The sequence below is a fragment of the Plectropomus leopardus genome, chromosome 11 (assembly GCF_026936395.1).
Source record: "Plectropomus leopardus strain MGB_pleo_1.0 chromosome 11, ASM2693639v1, whole genome shotgun sequence".
NCBI lineage: Eukaryota > Metazoa > Chordata > Actinopteri > Perciformes > Serranidae > Plectropomus > Plectropomus leopardus.
Genome location: NC_142186.1, coordinates 7,480,918 through 7,503,809, shown reverse-complemented (window position 1 = coordinate 7,503,809; position 22,892 = coordinate 7,480,918). Strand labels below are relative to the sequence as shown.

At 41.3% G+C, this 22,892-nt stretch overlaps 2 protein-coding genes across 4 annotated transcripts in view; one reads left to right on the top strand and one right to left on the bottom strand.

Annotated features, from left to right (window-relative positions):
- Positions 1-9,710, bottom strand: part of klhl32 (kelch-like family member 32) — a 39,654-nt gene extending 29,944 nt beyond the window's left edge. The window contains exons 1-3 of one of the 3 annotated variants that reach the window (XM_042490282.2): positions 9,522-9,710; positions 7,948-8,069; positions 4,818-4,998 (exon numbers count right to left, since the gene is read on the bottom strand). In XM_042490282.2, coding sequence (XP_042346216.1) covers positions 4,818-4,998; positions 7,948-7,970 — 204 coding nt within the window. In that variant the 5' untranslated portion in view covers positions 7,971-8,069; positions 9,522-9,710. Of the gene's footprint in view, positions 1-347; positions 539-4,817; positions 4,999-7,947; positions 8,070-9,521 lie in introns of those variants that run through there. The other 2 variants (XM_088083957.1, XM_088083958.1) reach the window with 2 other exon arrangements.
- Positions 9,711-11,751: 2,041 nt separating this feature from the next.
- fzd6 (frizzled class receptor 6) lies at positions 11,752-22,355 on the top strand. The gene is made up of 8 exons (XM_042490346.2): positions 11,752-11,891; positions 13,211-13,639; positions 17,696-17,892; positions 17,982-18,561; positions 18,698-19,117; positions 19,766-19,914; positions 20,010-20,417; positions 20,660-22,355. The coding sequence occupies exons 2-8, from the start codon at positions 13,454-13,456 to the stop codon at positions 20,820-20,822; spliced, it is 2,103 nt and encodes a 700-aa protein (XP_042346280.2). The 5' UTR covers positions 11,752-11,891; positions 13,211-13,453; the 3' UTR covers positions 20,823-22,355.
- Positions 22,356-22,892: the final 537 nt, after the last annotated feature.

Genomic DNA, 22,892 nt, shown 5'->3' with positions numbered 1-22,892 from the left:
GCTTGTGTGTGTCTGTAACCACTTTCACATTCCCTGTTTAAAGGGGGAATATGATGCCATTATGCAGCCTTGCTGTTCTGTATATAGAGTGGTTTTGCCTCTGAGCCAGGAACAGAGGTAGCAACAGCATCACAATGAGATCTGTGTAAAACGTAAAGCCGGGGAGAAGTGACCATGGGTGGGGAGGTGTGACATATTGATAACATATTATGTTGGCGACCACACCATGGAAGATGTAAAAAGCAGCTGTTTGCAACTTAGCGGCTAACTCACAACCAAAAAAAAGAAAAACAGCAGTCATAAATGTCTGGAAATTGGAATAAAAATGAGATTCAGAAGTTCCTTACCCTCCAAACGGAAGACCACATCAGCTTCCATATAACAGAGAAGGTAAATGATTGGGACTGACATGTTGTTATTTTAAAGAAAGCGCTGCAGAAAACTTTTCTCAACAAGGTGGTCTTTGATTAGGTCAACAACTTGAGGAAAGCTGAATCCATGCGAAGTGTGATACAGGTGTGATGACCCTGTGCTGTTGATTCACCCGTCTGTGTGCTGTCTTTGCTGGCAGGTGCTCGTTAGGGCAAGTGGGAACACCTGAGAGAGTTCCAGGTTATTTAAGCCTGTGAGCAGCTGATAACTCACTCTCTGGCTGAACCTCTGCTTTGGTGCTGCATCTCTCTGCCACTCTTTGGTTTGGTTATGTTGCTTTAATTCTGTTTTGCTCAAGCACCTTTACACCATCTGCACACACTTTCCACTTATGCATCACACGCACACACACCAATAACTTCCACACTCCACACTGTAAACACAAAGTTAATCTTTAAGTTGGTCTAATTTGGTTTAACCCTTTGAAACCTGGGCAAATTGGTTTGATTTTATTTATTTATTTATTTATTTTTCAAAAACTTGGGAAAAATGCAATGAGAAACTTAAGAGGAAATGACTCAGACATTAGCAAGAAATAAGTAAAAAGTATGAAAAACAAGAAACAAAAACCCCCAAAAAACCTAATTGAAAAAATGAGAAAGTAAAAAAACAAACAAACACAGAAATGAAAAAATTATAAGACTTCTGTCAAATAATTTTAAATATTTAATTTTGATGATCATGGGTATAGTTCTGTGGACATTTTTCCCATCAAGCTAGCTAAGTCAAATTAATTCCACCCATCCAACTGGTAGACTGATAAACATTTAATGAAAGTTGAAATGTGTTCCTTTCAATTCAGTTTGTTCAAGGATTGGAATTCATGTTGCTATACAGTTTTATTTTCAAGATTATCCTAGCGGACGCCGGTAACATTTTCATTCGAATAATAATTGTGTTTACTGAGACAGGTGAAAATGAAAAGCCTCCGTCAATCAAAGCTCATCTTTGGGAGGAAAAGAGATACGGGACAAGATGATGAGACTGAGAGGAAAACAGAGAGAAGGTGTCTGTGATGAAGATGAAAAAGGAAGAGCAGGTACTGCCCACTGTACCGAGGATAGGATTATTATTATTATTATTATTATTATTATCATTATTATTATTATTATTATGCCTGTTCATTCCAATTCAAACAATGTCATTTCCACAGCCGTGTACCATATGTTCTCTGGTAATTACCGTGGAACCTATAAGCTCACTTTAACAACAACACAAACACCTGGCATAATTTTAGTGTGATAATTGTACACTGCAACTATGTTATTGCCTAACATATATTCAGCTTATGTACTACTACAGATGCATTTCAACGGTTCAAATAAAAACTGATGCAAACTCAAACACGTAGATGAAATAAAGAAGGTGTATATAAATTATTTTTTAATACACTTTGGCAGGAGAGACAGTGGGGAGTGACAGAAAAAAGGACAGGCAGAGAATACAGGTTAGAGAAAACAAAGAGTACAGGACGGAGACAGGAATGAACATTTAAAAAAAAGAAATGTTGAAGGCAAAGAGAGAAGATGATATTTGAGAGAGGGATCAGGTTATGGATTATCATCCAGGCACATTTTACCTGACTGTTGTGTATTACTGCTTGACAGGTCATTTATGCTATTGCCCACTGAGATGGTTTTAAAGCAAAAAACTATGAAAAAATTCTAATACTTTTGTAAAACCCCTCCCTTAGCCAGGGGCTACGAGCAGTGTGAAAAGCCCAATGGCCTTTTCCATAGGCAACAAGTATATTACAAGTCTTTCTATATAACCGCACACAAAGATTTAATTTGCAATGTTGTGTTTTTCTAGCAAACTATTTTTTTAAATACTGCCAAGAGAACAGGTTGACATGAAAATTGTTAGACAGGGTTTTTGCAAATAGGAGGAAAATCCACAAAATGTCAATTTGGGATGGGACACTGAATGTAACGCCTACTGAATGTCTTTTCATTCATAGGCAGAGTAGCATGAGGTGAGTCTAATACTGAAAGCTGTACACCAAATTTCCCCCTCGTGGATTGATTTACAGTATCTCTTCATCAAATCAAGCTATGCTAGAAGGAACAAGCAGAAGACTGAACAGCTACAAGTCATAAGGTGGAAATACTGTGCAGTCCATCTTAAAAATAAAAATGTCTTCATAAAGAGCAGAGTTGTACATACAGCGCGAGATGTTTCTTTGAGACAATAATAGCTTTTGATTTAGGTTCTGTCTTGACTGCAGGGCTTGCAGAAAATATTTCTGTGTGTGACAAAGAAAGCAAGGAGAGATTTAGTGTGTGTGTGTGTGTGAGTGTGTGGGCGCTCTCGCTGAGGGTGGTGTGTGATGCTGGTGTGACTGATTTGGCTGAATCTCCCCGAGCGGTCCAGACGTCTTAGTAATGTGACGGCATTGGAAGAGGCAGGTGACACATTCAGGACAAGTCTCAGGTAAACAACTCACGCTTGGTCAGGTATTTCATTACAATCACTCAAGTCCGCTGGGCTGGATAATGTGTTATAATCACTGCTACGTGTGTGTCTGAGTGTGAAAGAAAGAGGCAGCGAGCGAGAGAGAGAAAACACAGTTTCTATTCACGACACAAGGCACCTTCATCTCCTCAGTAAACGAGCTAAATGAAACCCAGCGGTAGAGTCAGATGACAAACTGATGATAATGTTGTTAAGCCCATACAGAGGAACAGGGGTGCGGAGTGAGATTTCTTGCTTACTGTAGCAGGCTGATCTAATAATCCGAGAGATGGAACAACAGTGTTGCCCGGCTCAGCTGGGACTTGAAAGAGCAGCGTTTAAAAAAAAGGAGCCAGAAAACAAAAGTGAAGAGGACGAACAAAAGAGGGAGAGGAGTGTGACTCGCCCACCCTCAACTCTCCGCAGAGAGAAGTAAAAATAACACACACAAAAACTCACACACAGGAGGAGTAATCCCTGGGCAACTTGGACATATTTAATCTGCCTCTCATTTTCAAGAGGGATTAATTTCTACTTCCTAATCTACTCAGTGTCCCTAAATCAAATCTCATCTGTGCACTTTTCCCCGTGTGGCCCATCTCAGCAAATCTCCTGCCTGGCTGTCTGACAGCGTGAGTCTACCTACAGCTACCTCTGTGGCATTACATGAATCCGACCAAAGCCTCGGCAAGAGAACAGCAAACTCTCAGCCTCCGTCCAGGTGGGATGGTGAAGGATGATCTGCTGTAGACTGAAGCTGTCACTGCTTCACATTTTGAACCATCTGTACAGGCAAACCTGGCTGCTTATCGTCTAAAATGGAGTTTTTTAAAATTGATTTCCTCCACGACTTTTTTTCTCAGAAGTACTGTACAGCCCCTGAAGCAGCATTTACACTATTACGGGACCCAATAACCCCTCTCTAATAATCTGTGCTAATGAAGTTAGCAGGGTAAGACAGGTCTTGTGGCAGTTTTAACAATCTACCAGCGCTGAAGTTTGTTACGCAACACATTACTGTCACCTCTATCACATCAGTAGTGGGCAACACTGCCTGACTGATACCTGCTTTTTATAGAGTGGCAAATATCAGCTTGATAAGTGTGAAATCCTTTTAATCAGCCAACCATTGTACATACAAAACAAAGGAGATGTGAGTTCAGAGGCAATTGGGGGACCGGGGCAAAGAAGCCCATCAAAGCCCCCTGCTTTTTGTTTTGACACCTAATTCTCCGCCATCATTGTATCAGTCAATTCTATTAAAAAAACTAAATACTGCGTTAAACGTGAGGCCCAATTCTTTCCTATGAGAATTGCTCAGTGCTGATGAAGCCAGAGTTGTTCAACTGCGGAGTATAAAATTACCTGAATGATCCAGGGATAATCAGCACTATTTCCACACTGTGCGGCCCGTCGAGAAAGCAGACTAGGTACTTATGGTGGCCGAGTGGAGCCAAGCAGCTAACTTCCACCAGCTGAACAGCTTCACTTCTTGTTTTAATGGGGATAAAATTGTTTATTCATGTGGCTCTTCTAGACATTTGAAATGTTATAAGATCAAATCCTTATAGTGAAACATGTCGTTTAGCAGAGGCTGTCATGCTCAACTAAGTATTGATAACAAAGAGCGAATTGACTGTTGGGATGATAAGTAGGAACTGTAATGGTAGAATACCAGAACACCATGTTACACCAGCAACACTGACTACCGCTGCAAGCCAAGTCAACAGCTGTCTTTGCAAAATCTGCCAATATCTTGCCATCCAGGGCCCCTTTTCCCATTTTTTGGGAAAAAACATTTGCCTAGTTTGCCTCTCATGACAATGTGCCCCTGTGTGTTGAACCGTGAACCCACATTACCTTCCTGTTTTCCTACAAACATTCATTTGTAAAACACAGATACATTTTTTAAGGTAATGTCTTGGACTCACCCTGAAGTAATCGCTGCACGCTGCCAGGACGGCTTTGTGTGCGTGGAACTTCTGCTCACCGGCGACCAGGGTGACGTCACACAGCAAGCCATCCTTCCTCTGCTGGTTGAGGGCAGAGAGGACCGAGTCCTGGTGGGACTTTGACTGACAGAGCCTCTGTCCTGTCAGCATCTCCCTACTGCTACACACACACACACATTTACATAAGATATGTTAAACTGCAGTTGGACTTGTAGATGAGACAGATCTCTTGTTTTTTTAATGACAGTGATAATATTACAATACCACAAAAATCTACTTCTTCTATTCTTGTATCACTCCTGCTGGTACTGTGACAACTGCTACTTCAACTACTATAATTTAACCCTTTAACACACATCCCTTTCTGAGAGTTAAAAAAACATTTTTGCTAATTACACACTTGCAATGAATTTGGACATTAACCCCTTTTCAAGGATTCCTTTTCAACAGCTGAACTGCTTTGACAGTAAAGCAGGAGAACGCAACATTTTAGAGATGACAATGTTGGTCAATCTTTCAATCACTTTGGCTCTCTAAATTTGGTTATCTCAACAATTATCTGATGAACTGCCATGAAATTTGGCAAATATTTGCTAAATAGCACATGTTAGCAAGCTCACAGAATAACATAAGATGGTGAACATTGTAAACATCTGCTAAATGGCATTATTAGCATTGTCATTAGTTGTCATGTTAGCGTTTCCATTTAGCTCAAAGCTCCGTAGGGCCTCTACAGCCTATCAGAGTCTGTTAACATTTCATTTCTATAGTCCTCAGTTCATTGTAACTCTACTATCTTTTATGACAGAACAGTCTGAAAATGACAGCCATGAGCAAAAAAGTGAGTCTAATCTGTGGATACATGTTCACATTGATGTTTTTTCGAGCACTGGCAGTCTGTGAAAGTTGTACAGTGTGCTAGCATCCCATGGGGAAAACAGGAGTTGGGAGAAGGTTAATCTTTTCACAAGATGTATGACTAAAATAAATGTCAATAATTTTATTATCTTTTTTCATGTTTGGAATTGCATCAAGAATGAATTGAGGCCTAAATGAAATTTAATTCCATTTAGACAAGTGACACTTTACTAATCACACAACATTCTTTAGGATGAGTGGCATTTCGGTTATGACCCTATTTACAAAGACAATATCTGCCCAGTTTTATGTGTCTCACAGTTAAGTCAGATTCTTAATGGTAGATGAGAAGAAATACACTGACTGACTGACTGACTGTGGATTCATGTAGCAGCAAATATACCCTGTTTTCCAACCCATCCTCAGTCCCTCTCAGCTTTTACCATCCGTCAGCAGCACGCCACCCTGTCCATCCAAATCCATCTCTGTCCACTTACAGTTGCAGCCATCACTCTAAATGCTGCTGTCTGCCAGGAGGCTGGCTCTGTCACCTTCATGGTGATGGGGTGTAAGACAGGGGAAATAATGGGTGGGCGGGTGCATGTGCGTGTGCGTGCTGTGGGCCAGAGGTAGGATGAATGATGAGTCAGGCTGTTTGTTTGGTCGGTGGACTCTGCCGGAGGGAAGAGCCAAGGGAGAAAAGGACAAAATTGCTGTGCTGGATGAGAGGGAAGGGAAATTACAGGATTTAGCAACTCCAAGAGAGAAGCTGTATGGGGGATTTGAAGAGGGATGAAAGCCTTTGATGCCCTTGATAATAATAAAAAATATGGAAATATCATATAACTTTCATTAGTTTAAAACTGTAGACTACGATGTATCATGCACATTTTAAAGGACACTCCAGTGATTTAGATGCACTTTGATTAAATTGGTTGGTTCACAAGGGGCAGATCTCTTTTATAAGAATGAGCATCTTAATGCAACTAATAGCATCTTCTTAATAGGCTCTCCTGTTCGCCTCTTTCAAACTCCATGCACCCAGTTGGTATCGCAGGCTTTTAGTTAAATATTGACACCAAAGTCAGAGATGTCTAAAATCATGCACATGGAGGCTTAAGAAAAATGAAAGGAAGATTCTATTGAACAAGGCAAAAGTCTGGAAGAATTTAAAGCTGGGAATAGGCTGGTTGTCCTCATCCATAAATATATATTACAGCTTTAACCCCAAGTAGTGCATTTATTGTAAGGACCAAACAGTTATGGGGAAAAAGCTTTGCCAGTTTTTTCCTTGCAAATATTTACCCTAATGTGGACACGTTATTTAGCCCCCTTCCCAATAAGCTATGTCGACATGTTTGGCACCAATGGATGCCTTACATTGGCTAGTTTCACAAGATATTCCTTATTATCCCAAATTATCTTAAAACCTGAGGGTGCAACAATCTCTGAAATAATAATGTTGGCCTCCAATTATTTTTGCTAGGGGGCCAAACAATTGTCCCACCTTGACGACACTTCTGGCAGCCAGTCACACATCAGTTAGCCACACTGTGGTACTAGGTAATATGTTTCTTCAACAAGATGAGCATGGGCACTTTAGTTTATTTTGAGTCATTGCCACATACACCACACTGCTGCTGTAAATATTCATGCATGCGTGCACCACCTTATCCACACAGCGAAAGATTATATACAACAAACATAAAATATGGTTTTGTTCAAGTAAAGTTTGCTTCAAACTACAATGCCCAGCTCTTTTCAGTAGTTCTGTAGCACTTTTCTAAAAACTGAAAGTGTATATTTGTGACCCATTTTTAAAGATTTACACCAGTAGGAAGTACAAACAGTGGGAAATAACGGGCTTGAGGATGTCAGCTTCAGACAGGCTGCATTGACAATACTGACAAAAGGATTAACACATTGTTGTTTTTGGTCTTCTCATGGGATTTTTTTGACAAAAATATAGCACATACAATCTTCTCTTAAATGTGGGCTTACCCTTGTCTAGCCTCCATTACATCCAAACAGAAAGCCAGTGGGGTGTGCACACTGGGAACACCTTTTCTGAACAGTGTATTGACCTCACATAGATCCTCCTCAGGTTAGAATAAAGAATACTGCTGATAAGCACATTTGCTGAAATAGTACATTTCAGAACATACACTAACTGCTGCTTAAGTAATGTTTCTGTTTGTGCCATAAGCCTCCAACATGCATACAGTATGTATGGACGGAGCAGGCCACTTACCTGAGGCTGGGTTCAGAAGGCATGCCCCTTGACAAAGGAAGAGGAGATGATGGCGGAGGTGGAGGGGAGGTGCTATGTAGCTCCTGAGGACTGAAGTCTCCTCACTGGGAACATACATCAGCCTGATAGGACAGAACAGCACGTCAGCTTTACTCAATCCATCCACTCATCCCTGCCGCACTGTGACAAGCTACTGTGCGATGTGTGAAGGGATGCAACCAGTGCGTCAAGCCTAATGCTGACTTGTCCCTTCCCTCAGCTGCACCGGCCTTGACTTTGACAATTCTTATGGCTGTTCATTTAAGGCCTTTTCATGTGCAACGCGGTGGCTGTGACAGCCACAGGCAGCTTGACTTCAGAGAAGGGAATAAACAAGCTCAGCACTTCTCAAAACAAGCTGGGAGTCCAAATTACACCAAGTCCCTCTGGTGTAGCTACAACCTTGACATAATGTGCTACACACCTGAATCTGATATCCCACAGTCTCCTGCGAGATTATAGCCGGCAGCACAAGAGGGAAACAGAGGTCAGCACGGAAATCCAAGCTGCTTTGGATACTCTGATTGGAATACTACTCACTCACTGTACAATAAGTCGCCCCGGATCCCTTGATATGGCCTCATATAAAAAAATGAGGAAGCCTGTTAATGTATGTGGTTTGCCTTAAGTGTGCAGGGCTGAGCACACAACTGGCTGCTTTTGAGTGTAGTCCCCCAGCAAGATCTAGTTATCGATCTGTTCATGAGTGACCTTCAGATGCATGGCCACAGGCAGCAGCTACTGACTGATGAGGGAGAGAAGGAGCTTACCGTCCTGAGTACAGCCCCAAAAAACATGCTGCACACATTTCACAGCTTAAAGTAAGTTTTTGAAGGTGTGTTTTTTAGTGGAGAATAAAAAATTTAAGCCAATGTACTTGAAATTCAAATTGAAAGCCACACCATAACAGAAAATTAAGACTAATATTCTATCTCTATCTTTGTCTCCATGAATGTCCTCAGTATAGGCAGCTGATAAAGTATTGATTGCACATGGAAATATATTCAGCAGCATATCTTGGACATTTCTTCATGATACATAATAACTAAATGACATAATTTTGGCCTCAGAGAAGATTAAACATATCCGGAGGGAGGATATATTTAGGATGTGATAATCACAACAAGTAGGCCATTGTTCCCTGCGAAACACTGTAATCTCCTGACTGGAAACTACCACAATGGTAAATGTTGTCTTTTTAGGCACAAGAGGCAATTAGCGCGCAAGGAGCTGGGCTGAGAGGAGAAGAAAGAGGAAAGGTTTGGGTTGCCAGAGAAGCAGACACCATTAATGCATTAACTGTCACTTTCCAAAAAGCTCCCAGCTGTCAAAAGGTCTCCTAGCAACAGGCCAGCGCCTCGGTCCACAAACTAATGGGGAAGGAGAGCAAACCCTCCTCCGTACGAGCACAATAATCCTGTTGCATCCATCACATGGCGCACTCACACAATTTCTATACAGAGCTCCTTGCGGTTGGCTGTAATTTACTGTATTCGGCTCCCTCTTGTCTTAATATGCCAAACAAGCTTACGCACCTCATATGAATGTGTTGTGCTTCAGTCCGGTCTCCTCTGGCGGCGCCTCCGTTACAAATGTCATTTAATGTCCGAGGTGGGTCTCTTGCACGTCGGTGGCGAGGGGAAAGAAGGGCACAGCGGCGAGCAGATGCGCTCAGATATCGCGGACACTTTATTGGTTACACTGTAGCACCTAAATTGTTACATTATAACCCCGCCTCTTCACGGCGGTCACATGAATGTGGACACAGAGAGGATACAGCGCCCCCACGTGGATAATTGGGACAAGACATATAGTTTGAATGCCTTCATGTTGACATACAGACAGCATGAAAGGCACTTGTAGGGACACCAGGGGTCCTCACAGGATTTCCAGGGGGTGGAGAGCAAATGAGGGATAGTCTTATTAATGTCTCTGTAATTTCACATCATGCTGCTCCACTAATGACTGTATAATGTAAGAAAACAAAGCATATAATGACTTACAGCGTTAGTGTTATCGGTTACTCAGTTGAAATATTATTATGCATTTTTGGGGTTTTATGTTCTCTGTTTACTTAAATAGAGACATTTGAATGGTAATCTGTATTGCATATAACGTGTATCTTGAAAAATCCCATGGGTATATCAGTAAGGACTTGTCAAAGTAGAGGGGGTGGCTGGGGTGTGTGTGTGTGTGTGTGTGTGTGTGTGTGTGTGTGTGTGTGTGTGTGTGTGTTGACTACACAGGAGTGTCAGAATTGAGCAGGTGGCTTACTTTAACCGTTTCCTCCATTTTGTTTTGCTAATGAAGCTAACGTAAGCTAATGTGCAGAAAGTTATCATTTCGGAAAAATACAATATTCCCCTTAACACCGCCCCAATTTCTGGTTAAGGGAACATAATTATTTTGGTACATAGTAAATACTTTTTACCTTACCTGATATGAGGCTGGCCAGAACAGAACATATCAGAGAGGCTCATAACATACTAACATAATAACTCCTCCGTTGTTGAAAACAAACCAGCAACACTTTTTAGCTAATGCTAGCTTAGCATGTTATTGACTAATGGTGGTTTCCTCCAAAACCTAAACCAAAACCGTATAGTGCATTTTAATTTAAATGGGAAGGTGGAATTTCCGAGTTTCCTGTCAAAGTTTCAAATAAAACGCTCCTCTTAAGGTTAAATCGGATTTCCGCCTTAGAAAGCAAAACTTACTAGCTAGTGCTAGTTCACCTCAGTTGAGATTTTTTTCTTTTCTTTTTTTTTGCCTCCAGCTAAGCCCCGCCCACCAAAAAAAGTCAACTAATAAATAAATACGCACACACACAAATCTCTCTCTCTCTCTCTCTCTGTATATACATATATATATATATAGAGAGAGAGAGAGAGATATGCAAATACAAATATTACAAATGTTTCTCTGGGGAAAAATGCACGACCCTCTCCTCAACCATATTTTATCATTTCCAGCTATGATACCCCAAACTGTGTGATTTTGAAGGTTTTTTAAAGACAACATAATTTTCATATCCACTTGGGGTTTTTGGTGGTCTGAGGATATTTATTATAAACCTTTTTAAGTTGAATGTCCCTCCCCTGTGTCAAATCAAAAATGTCAAAACCTGTGTCAAATTTCCTCCCCAGTGCTTAACAAATAGTGAAAGTGCCATCCCCATTTTGCACCATCCCTTCCCTCCTTGTAAATAACGAACAGTCCCTTAGCTGAATACTGTTTTGATATATCACTGGGCTGTAGTCCTAGTTGATAAATCTGTGACTTCCATCTAGCGGTATTTGTGAAAACTACAACATCTTTACCAAATTACTGTTTCATTACTTAGTAATAAAGCTGCAGCACCTCCTGTTGATATGGATTGCACAAAGCTAAATTAAAAAGTTAATGCAAGTTTGATAATAAAAAAACGTTGACCTTTCTGTCGAAAATCTGATATTAAACGACTGTGACTTGTTTTATTTGAACAAATTTAAGTTTCTTTGTACTTTCCCTTATGTTTGATCTTGCAAAGTCCCATCATTTATCTGAAGCCATCTGCACACATGCGGCGTTCAAATGCTGTCGTTATTTCATCTCAATTTTAACATGAGCGTTTAATCTTAACCTTTAATTAACTTTCCAAAATGCAAATTACTTCCAGACAGGTACCCGTAGGTAATATACGCGTTTTTAACCCAATATATCTCGTTTAATGTTTATTTTGTTTCAGAATTAGTGTTTTCCTACCGCACTTGAAGGCAGCTTCACTTCACAGCAGCCGGACAAGAAAAGACGGAGGGACTCTGCTGGAGCCTGTCGCTGGGAACACGTTACTAAAATCCCCCACAGAAATGCTCCAACTAGCATCTGTGTAGTCAGCTGTTACACCAACTCCTGGGCAGTTGGGGGTAAGTGCTTGTTTTTCGTGTTTTACCCTCATTCTTTTTGAACTTTCTTGTTCCGAAGTTGGTTTCGGCCCCCGTCCCGTGGCAGCGACAGCGGCAGGGATGTTTACTGTACTCTCTCGCCGCCTCTGGCGTCTAATTTACGGGAAAACGGCTTTCCTACACGCGATAGACTGATTTAAATGACTTAGCGTCTGGCACATGCTAAGTCCCAAAGAGGTGATATTAACTTATTTATGCTGTTTACTAACCCGCACGTGTGTGGTTGGTACACTGTAGTGTCGTTGATAGTGGAACGTGACAAATGTTTGCTTTGCTAACTTTTATTGTCTCTTTAATCATTGCTAATATGCTAACCGAAAAGTTTATGCTAATAACCAACCACAACGATTTCGCCTGATCCCAATATTATTTGGGAATGTTAACCTGCAGGCCTAACTTGTAATCTGCACTATGAACATTGTTGAAGATTAGTAATATAACATATAAACAGTGGTGTGGTTTTATTAGATAAACTCCAACCGCCAGTGATAATATCAGCATATGATAACAATCAGGAATTTAAGCACACACATAAACAACATATCTCTTTATTATTGAAAGACCACGTCTTCATATTAAACCAAATTTCAAATACCACCTACTTGTTATAACACACGTACACAGGATATAGCCTAAACGAATATCCTAAATTAGTCTAACATGGATCCCCATGAGATCCTAAACCTGCTGATACTTTGCTCTTGTATTCACTTGAACAGCATTCTTTTTTTGTCAGGCTTTCAAGATTCCTATTTTATCATTCACGTGTGTATCTGTGAAACAGTGACACTTTAATGTGAAGTTTAATGTGCTTCAACAAGCTGAGACTCATTCTACTGAATTAGCCTAGATCCACAGCATTCCCCACCCAGTGTAAATGTATGCACTTAAAGTGAACATGGGGATTGACTGGATTTTTGTTCACTTAATTCCATCCGACTGATAAAACTGCCCCAAACTGGAGCCAGAGGACATCAAGGGAGCTGTAGTGGTGCCCAGAAAAATGCTTATTTAAATTTCATGCTTAATTTAACTCTTTGGATGTTCGCACAATAAGAGGTTGTATGACAGACTGCTTTGATTAAAGGGCTTCAGTCCGTCTCTGCTCTGCAACTCAATAATACAGTAACAACCACTTCCAAAGAATCTTTTCAGCTGAGGTTCCTGAAGACAGATCTTCTAGAGAGGCTCTAGAGATATAAGTTTTAGTTGCTGTGTAGCTGGAAGTTTGAACATATTTCAATAAAAAAAAAAAAACAACTTGATTTTCTGATTTTCAGGGATGTGGGATTCCTATCTGTGACCCAAAGGCACATGCTGACCAATGATGGGAGAGTTTTACCTGCTGCTACGCCCATCAGCTCCACTGAGATGACCCCAGGAAAAGCGAAATGTGGATGACAGTGTGAGCCATTGGAATTCAACAGTTGGGCCAAGATATTCTCCCACTGTGCCAAGACGAAACCTGTTCTAGTTTACACACAAAAAAACACACTCACACTCCATCCCAGTCAGCTGTCGCAATGCCGATGCCAGGACCACTGTGGGCGTGCCTGGCTCTGGTATGGGTGGGAAGCTGCAGTGCCCACAGCCTGTTTACCTGCGAGCCCATCAAAGTGCATCGGTGCTCGGAGGTGCCCTACAACATGACCTTCTTTCCCAACATGATGGAGCACTACGACCAAGATATCGCAGCCAGTAATATGGAGGTGAGTCTGGTTTGTTGATGCGCTATATTGGCCTTGTTGGGTATTAGTCAGTCAGTCATACTCTTTGCCAATACAATTTATGTTTTTATTCTTCCCCAAATATGCAGTTACATTTATAATTTACACATATTTTATGTATTGTTTGGTTTTGATTTTTCTTAAAAACCCAGTATGTCGTGTCATGTGTATGTATATATATATATATATATATATATATATATATATATATATGATATGTATTCTGTCGCACAGCTTGGAAGAAGTTTCTTTTTCCAACATTTAAGTGGTTCAAGGGGGAAAGTTTGTGTTAAGGGCTTTCACAGCTGCAGACCCACCTTAAACAATCTCATCAGCCTTGGTTTCTAGAGAAAGTTGTAATTATATTGACCTGTGGTGCAAAAGAAGCTTCCTCTGCTTGTAAATAACATTGTTATTCAAGTCACATTTAATGGCAATGAATATCATCTGAAAATAATTGCTATGATTAGTGCAATTATTGGTGCTGTTAGTGTCTCCAGTCTATAAATGTCAGTGTCCGTCAGCCTTCAGAGGCGCATATTGATTGAACCATAATTACCACTTTGTAATGGTCATCAACAGGCGCACACAATTTACCAGCCACAGCTTATCTACAAATCATGCCTGGTTATTATAGAGCAATATCGAGTAAATAAACTGTTAAAATTGCATTGTTGTGAACATGATAACTATGAGTCGGCACGCTGAACTGTCAGTTGTCATAAATAATGGGTTTAAAAAAACTATACATCATAGAAACATTGAAGTGTAGTTGGGGATTTCTGTGGAAAATGTGTTTTCTCACTGGAACTGGACATTAAGACAAGTAGGTTAAGAAAGAAGAAAAGCAGTATTTATGGTAACAGCCTGTTGTACATGGGAGTAGTTACAGTGAAGGGCTTACATACATTTAGGTCAGAGAGTCATTAAGAACACTTTTCCCTGCAGTTGAAGTCGTCTCACAATATAACGAGAAGGATTATCCCTGAAGTGAAGACATCATTTGTCTGAAGAGACACTGTTTACAGCAAAAGTTTCAGTTGAATTTGTGCAATGCAGAATTGCACATTACCAGGTATTTTACTTTTTGTAAAATATTTTTACCACATGGGTATGAGTGTGTTCATTTTTAGTCTATTCAAGTGGATCACTGAAATAGATACAACAAACTAACTCAACAACCTGCTCTGTATAGAGCAGCAAAGTCCCGTTGTCCTTCATCGGACCTTATTTTGGGGGAAAAAATGTTCAGTAGTCTACGCAGACAGACAAATAATGTTTTGGTGCTGTTTGAATTGAGTCATGAAATACATATATCAAGTTGTCCATTCAAAATATAGTTTTACAAATCAAGAAAGTTGCAATATGGTGTAGGTTTGTCATAGTAATATTTAGTTTTGTGGGAAACCACTAGGAGGAGCTGCCAGTGACACAGGTGTGGAAATAACATATATGAAAAAGAAACACTATTTAGCCAAGCTTGCTAGTCATAAAGCTAGTCAGCCCAGCTTTCAAGTTTCCACATTGCGAGTGGAATCATCATATGTAGCCTTTGAAGGGCTATGCCTTGCTTCAGTCAGTAGTGCAGCATGAAAGTTGACAGCCATTTCCCAGCAAAACCGGCACTCAAATGTCAGTCACAGTTCGCCTCAGGGAACACCCGCCCAGAGACTTGAACTTCAGACAAGGTTTCCAGAGACGTGGATTTTAACCTCTTTTGAATTCATAGATAAACATACTAACAGCAGTGCCATTATAATTAGTATTTTCTAAGACAAAATGTGGGGGCAGTCTAAATATCAACTTCAGTCACTGGCCGTGTTTTTCTAACATGACTTTAGACCCTGAGTCGTCTTGTGTGTCTCCTCAGCAGTGGACTCAGTTTCTGTATAGTGTCATCCAGTGTCCTGGCATTCCTGAAGGACAGGGTTTGGTTACACACATTTGGTGTCAGAGTGTTGAGTGTGAACACTGATCTGTTGAAGGACTCCTTTGTGTTGCATCTGGCAAAGGTATGGGCTTCTTATTTCACAGCAACCTTGGCCACGGGCAACTTCATCGACTTTGTTGTGAGGGGCCTTTGATTTCTGGAGGAAGGGGGATGGACACACCCAGTCTCACACAAAGCCTATCCTGCATACCACAATGAGTATTCTCTCTCTGTTAATTACTCACTCACTTCCCCCCCGCACACAGTCTTACCTCTGCGCTACTGTCTCCCAGGTGACAGGCTTACACTCTTTGGCCTACATTCAACATTACATACTAAACATAGCTCTCTTTGAAAGCACGCGGTGATTTATCACAAAGCCCTGACGCTGTAATCAAGCAGACTTCTGCTCGGTATGGGCTCAGTCCAGCCTATCAGTAGGATTTTCCGGAGGAGGGTTAACCTTTTTCCGCCCTTGGTCCCAGATTCCACCAGCGTTTGCCAGCTTTTGAAATAGAAAAGTTTCAAGTCTGAGAATACAAAGAGAATGGAAAGACTAATTGACGTACTGTAACGGACAGTGAACACTGAGGGTCTTAAAAGTTCGAGGGAAAGTTTGAAAAGTGATTTTCTGGGCCTTTTTCTTTTTTTCAGAATCATTTAATCCTTGAAGTACTTTGCTACGAAATTCTCTTCAGAGGATTTTGCCTTTAAGAGCAAATCAGCTCGACTTGTACTGCTGATCCTGGTTGAAGGTTTCTGAAACGAGGGCAGTTTTAACAGTAACTCTGCCATACAGAAAATAAAGGTCAGATTGTTTTGCAATGGGGAGCTCATTGAGAAGGAGTCCAGGATCTCCACAGGAGAGAAACAAGGACGCCTACTGTCAGAGAGGGTGAACCTAGACCCCAGAGACATGGGCCTACTGCCAGGCTGGATTTCAGGGAAAAAAGAGCAGAGGAAACATTGAATAGTGGGCTGTGTTGGAGTGTATGTGTGTGTTTTGTGTACAAATATTAGCATTATAGACTGACGGAAGTCTGTCTGTGCATATCGGTCTGATAATGGTTGATGAGGCTCAAACAAAGAGTCCAGACTACTCTTAAGACGTCCACGAGGTGAGTGAACAAAGCATTCTGGGTGTTAGATGCAATAATACATGAACCTAAACAGTACACACTTACTCAAAATCCAGGGATTTAGAAACATCAGCATGGACATGATCTGAACTTGTGTAAGGGGAGTGAAGTCTTCAGTGTAAGCCGTGCACGACACTCAGAAATCCACACATTTTGTGCTGCAGACGCACTAATACTGTGGCTCAGCAGCAGCCTAACCTATCAACAGCTCTTTGCATTCCAGCCCTCCTGGCCCGTCGTTGTGTATTTCCAAACGTCTGGGCAGTCATTTCCTGCCACCTATACCACACCCCCCCAACTCTCCGTCCTCAAGCTCTTGACCAGCATGTTGAAACGGAAGAATATGGGTCCCAGCCAGTGAATGGGCCCCTTTGTGTGATGCTGTAGATCACTACAGATCAACAAAATGAAGTTAATACTTGTATGTAGAGCAGTGGTTCTTAAATATTTCAGTTTAAGACCCTTTAAAATGAGGCAAGGTCGAGAGTGCTTTGAATGTTTAAATGAAGCCGTGGTGGAACTAATTGAAACACTCCTAATAAACGGACATGCAAGGTTTATTTTCTAATATTCTATATATTTTCTATAAAGTTTAATAGCACAGGAGAGCTTTTAAATTTTGTGGCCTGTTGTGCCTTTTGGTTCAGTGTAGTACAGAAGATACACATATTTTTATAATGAAAATAGTCATCAGTGGGGAAAGGTCAAAATGCTTTTTTTGCCTGTTTTCCAGCTGTGGCTTTCATCTTCAGAGGCATTTTTGTTATATTACAGATGACCACTGTCCACCTTAAATGATCACATTTCTCTCAAAAGATTTTTAAAGTGTGTAAGCTTTTTTGTGTGTGATGGAGGTGCTCAAACTCACAGTGTGTATTTGTACTTGCTGAGAACACACTTGGCAAATTTATTTTCACATAAAAACTTCAGTTTTTTCAGTTTTTTTCAACTTGTCTTTTCCATCTTCAGCCGTTCATGCCCCTGACAAAACTCAACTGTTCTCCAATCGTCCATCACTTCTTGTGCCAAGCATTTATCCCACCATGCACCGAGGAGAACACGGTGATCCGTCCGTGCAGAGAGGAGTGCGAGGCTGTTCTGTCGGGCTGCGAGGAGAATATCCGAATCTTTGGTATCACCTGGCCTCCTGAGCTACAGTGTGACAAGTAAGAAAACAAACTCAACAGTCAAACAGCAACACCAGTGGTTCTAGTTCAGACCAGTAAATGATTTGGGGGTTTTTTTTTTCAACTAGATTGGACCCATGTAGCCTTGTTGATAGGTCGGAACTTCCTGCAACCACCCCAATGAGCTCCTCACCAGCTAAGAGGGACCTTGGCTTCTGGTGCCCGCTGCAGCTTAAAACCAAACCGGGCCATGGATCATCGTTCCTGGGCGCCCAGGACTGTGCTCCGCCTTGCTCCAACATGTACTTCAAACCCCACGACATTGACTTTGCAAAGAACTTCATCGGCGTGTGCTCCATCATCTGCTTGGGCGCAACACTCTTTACCTTCCTCACTTTCCTCATCGACGTCAAACGTTTTCGCTACCCAGAGCGTCCCATAATTTTCTATGCAGTGTGTTACAGCTTTGTTTCGCTCATATACTTCATCGGTTTCCTGCTGGGGAACAACGCAGCCTGTACCAAAGCAGCTCATCCCTCTGGTGTGGATACCGTGGTGCTGGGCTCTCAGAGTAAAGGCTGCACTCTGCTTTTTATGCTGCTCTATTTCTTCTCCATCGCTGGTATCGTCTGGTGGGTCATACTCACCATCACCTGGTTCCTGGCAGCTGGACCCAAGTGGAGCTGTGAGGCCATAGAAAAAAAAGCAGTATGTTTTTGTGTTTTTTTTTTAAAGAATTTACGGTCATATGTTAGTAGCAAATAGCAAGAGAGCACAGCAAAGAAATGTAAATGTCATAACACAAATTGTTGAAAATTTTGATCCACCTGTCCTTTGTGTTTAGGTGTGGTTCCACTCTGCTGCCTGGGGGATCCCGGGGGCCCTAACTGTCATGCTGCTGGCCCTAAACAAGGTCGAAGGGGACAACATCAGCGGAGTTTGCTTTGTGGGGCTGTACGACCTGGACGCTCTGCGCTACTTTGTCCTGGCTCCTCTGTGTGTGGGCGTCATAATCGGCCTCTTCCTCATCCTGGCGGGCATCGTTTCTCTCAACCACGTCCGGCAGGTCATCCAGCACGACGAGCGCAACCAAGAGAAGCTGAAGAAGTTCATGATCCGCATCGGCGTGTTCAGCTGCCTCTACCTGGTCCCGCTGGTCACCCTGTTAGCCTGCTACACCTACGAGCTGAGCCACCGCAACACCTGGGAGAATACCTGGATCAACGACCGCTGTCAAGAGTACAGCATCCCCTGCTCCTACAAGGTAGCTATGGCTTATTTAAATGTTACAATGTGTGATTGCTCTGAACAAGTTCAGGCACAAGGACACACCTGAAAAGGCATTCCAGCTGACTGTCATGTCAGTTTTTTTCCACTTTTTGTTTGATGCTGTTGACCGAAGGTCTGGGGTTTATTATGGTTAACTAAAAGGGAGCACAAGGATAATGTTAGTGTGTGGTGTGTGCGCAAATTACTAGAAAAGCCAAATATTTAAAAAATTATCTTAGATAACAAAAAGTGAGATCGCAGTCAGTGGTTAAAAAACATTTAAAGGGACAGTTCATCCCCAAATCAAAAATACATGTTCTTCCTCTTACTTTTAGTGCTATATATCAGTCTCGATTGTTTTGGTGTTAGTTGCTGGATGTTTGTTTTTTTAACGGTAGAGATGTCTGCCTTCTCTCAGCTTTTGTGTTATATCGCACAGTTTGACAATGAGCAGGAGAGAGGATTTTCTTTTTTCAGAAAACATGTACAAAGGATACTTTTAAGGAAAACATACAAGCTCAGTTCTCAGGCCTAAAAGTTCAAAAGCTCGATTTTGTCTTGAGTCAGAAATTGTTTTTTTTTATTTTACGCCCACAAATCACAAGGATTCTATTATGGTTTTATGTATGTCTCTTTGTTCCAGACAACAGAGCACAACCGCCCAGACCTCTCCCTTTTTCTGGTAAAATACTTAATGACGTTGGTGGTTGGAATATCTGCAGTGTTCTGGGTGAGCAGTAAGAAAACCTGCTCCGAGTGGGCGTACTTCTTCAACAGGACCCGCAAGAGAGAGTAAGACCATGTTTCTCATCAAACATGTTCAAATTCAGTCTCCGTGAGAAATAAATATGTAGTTTCACTAAACATTCATGCTCTCTGACCCACAGTCCCATCAGTGAGAGCCGCCGGGTGCTCCAGGAGTCCTGCGAGTTCTTCCTCAAGCACAACAGCCGCGTCCAGCACAAGAAGAAGCACTACAAGCCAAGTTCCCACAAGCTCAAGGTCATCTCTAAGTCCATGGGCACGAGCACTGGTGTGGTACCCACTAATGCCTCCAGCGCTGCCACCACAACCCATCAAGGAACCTCTGCGCTGGGAAATCATGAGCCCCATGTGCACGGCTCTCTGTCTGAGGCGTCAGCCAGGGAGCACCTGGACAGAGGCACCTCCAGCCGAAGCTCCAGGAGGGGGGAGAGAGAGAGGGAGAGAGAAGTGGGGGAAAGACGTAGCAAAGGGGGGAGCTCCTGTAAGATCAGCAGCCGATCAGAGAGCATGCACAGAGTCCCAGATGGCAGGTAAGTGAGACAGATGTGAAACACCGTTGCCAAAAGTGTTAAATGTTGTGTCTTTGTTTCTGAAAAGCACTGACGTAGCATTTCAACTCATTTCAGTATTCCAAGTGTTGATATAATAGACATTTCTGTTACATTTGAACTGTTTAGACAGCTTATTCCTCTTACGTTTTCTCATCATATGCAGCTATATCTGTACTAGTAATGACCACTGATAATCTCCCTTATGTCCTGGATGCTATTAGGATGACGCCGAGGAGCGAGCTGTCAGACACCAGGCATGTCCCCAGTGGGCCGCAGCATCCAGCTTTAAACCTATCACACAGCAGCAACATCCAGGACTCCACCCACAAGCTGGTGCACCAGGTGCCTGAGGAGAGCAAGGACACAAAGGACAGCACCTGCTGAGACATCTGACCTCCCTCCAAATGTTTCTGAGCAAATTCAAGAATGGACAGCAGTCGCACTTGATACTGTTTGAAGTATCTTACCCATTTGTATCACACATCATATAAGCGTGGACATCAGATTATGATTGTATTTTTTTTTTACATTGTAGTCAGTGATTGTTCATTGCAAACAAAAATGTAACTTACCAAATCAAATGTGGTATGTTTGGACCAGAATCTGTGGGTTTAATCAGACAGTTTAAAGGCGGTGGATCGTTTAGTGTGGGTGAAGACTGTGTCTTTCAGCTTTACTGAACTTTTGGCCATATGCTATGTACCTGAATGTTGCAGCAGCACAGCTTTGATCCACCAATACAGCAGCCAATGGTCATTTAATGTTATAGCATGCCTTAGAAACTTTAGGTCTACTGTTTCGTAGATTGGTAGCTCAGTGGTATAGAATGCATACTAGCAAACAAATGCAATATTTATGTAAATATTTTATGAAGTCTTTCACTGGACTAGTCACTACACTGAGAGATATGTCAAGAGAGGTCATGATATTGCCAAACATTTAACTTAAACAAAGTCTTCCTGCGGTTAACAGTTTTTTGAATGTGGTATTTTTCCTCCCAGAAAGATGATTTGTCTCAAGCCTTATCTTACAATACACAGTGTGCTTTTTTTATTGCGCCTTTGCAAAAAGGCACATGCATAAACTTGATATAGTTTATTTTTAGACAAAGAATTTGTGATTTTCAAGTTTTTATTTCAAAAACTTTACTTTCACTCGTTTTGTGTTCTTATGTTTCCGTTGTACAAATACTTATTGTGCAGATGTGTCTTCAAAGAGGTGCCCTGTGAATTTGGATAAAGTATAGCTTTATAGTTTTTTTACAACAATGTGCCTTTCTTTGAGTAGTTCCTGATCTTCAAAGGACATCAAAGAAAATCCAGATGTTTTGCATGTGTGGTGTACCTGTGTTCTTGGCCTGGGTGGGAATTCATATGATTTGAATCAAATTGAGGAAAACAATTAAACAGGTTTTGCACTATTTGTCATTAGAAGCACAAACCACTAATAATTAAGTATGAAAAGTCACGACTAAAAAAAGAATTTGGGCTTAGTTAGGGGATTATTTATAACCTATGGTCACAGACCATATATTTCTCCTTCAAGTACTTCCAGAACCACTTGCGTGATTTATTTGAAAATCTGTGATGCTGAAATGCCTCTTTTGCTGTGTAAGGGATTGATTTTTCCCTTGAGGTTTTTGCCTTTTAATATTTGTGCGTCACAAGACAATTCAACAACACTAATGAAAAGGGAAATCTTGTCAGTCCATTTCTGTATATTCTCATTCTGGCATGTGGATGGGGGTCTTGCTTACCATGTACCTAGACTTAGTATAGTCTAAGAAATGCTCTACACAGTTTTTGTGAGCCATTTAATTATTATTGGTATTTTGTTTTTTATAATGTAGCCTATCCTGTCAGCTGAATTTTGTATCAATCCAATTTCATTTTAATAAAATAAAATTGAAAAAAAGTATTTGTGTGAGTCATTAACTGCCATTTATTTATACTTTAATGGCCTTGACGGACCAAGCCGACAGTCAGCCGATGGTCAATGTTGGTGTCAGGCCACCATAGGTCCTCGGTGCTTGTGCTTTTTTCCCACCGATTCATTATGTTGAATTGACAGTGCGGAGCCCCTTGGTGAATGAAATCACTCTGATTGGTGGTTCAGCTCAGGCGACGAGAAGAGAAATGGAAGTGAAGAAAGTAAAAAATTGCCTCCCCAACCAAAACAATGAGAAAAATCTTTTTTTTTTTAGGCAAGGCAAGGCAAGGCAAGTTTATTTGTATAGCACATTTCAGCAACAAGGCAATTCAAGGTGCTTCACACAGAACATTGAAATACAACAACAGAGGGAAAAGAAACACATTTAAAACATTATAAAAGAAGCATGTAAAAGGTGATTAAAAACAGCAAGTAGGAAAACAACAGATAAAACCCAAAAATATAAAAACACATATATTAAAATAAGAGTTGCAAGTTTTAAGATCAAACATCGAGGAAATGGTG

Coding starts and splice junctions, on each gene's coding strand:
- fzd6 (XM_042490346.2), top strand. CDS start 13,454: ATGCCGATGCCAGGACCACTGTGGGCGTGCCTGGCTCTGGTATGGGTG. Junction 19,118..19,765: donor GCATCCCCTGCTCCTACAAG/GTAGCTATGGCT, acceptor TCTTTGTTCCAG/ACAACAGAGCACAACCGCCC. Junction 20,418..20,659: donor CACAGAGTCCCAGATGGCAG/GTAAGTGAGACA, acceptor GGATGCTATTAG/GATGACGCCGAGGAGCGAGC.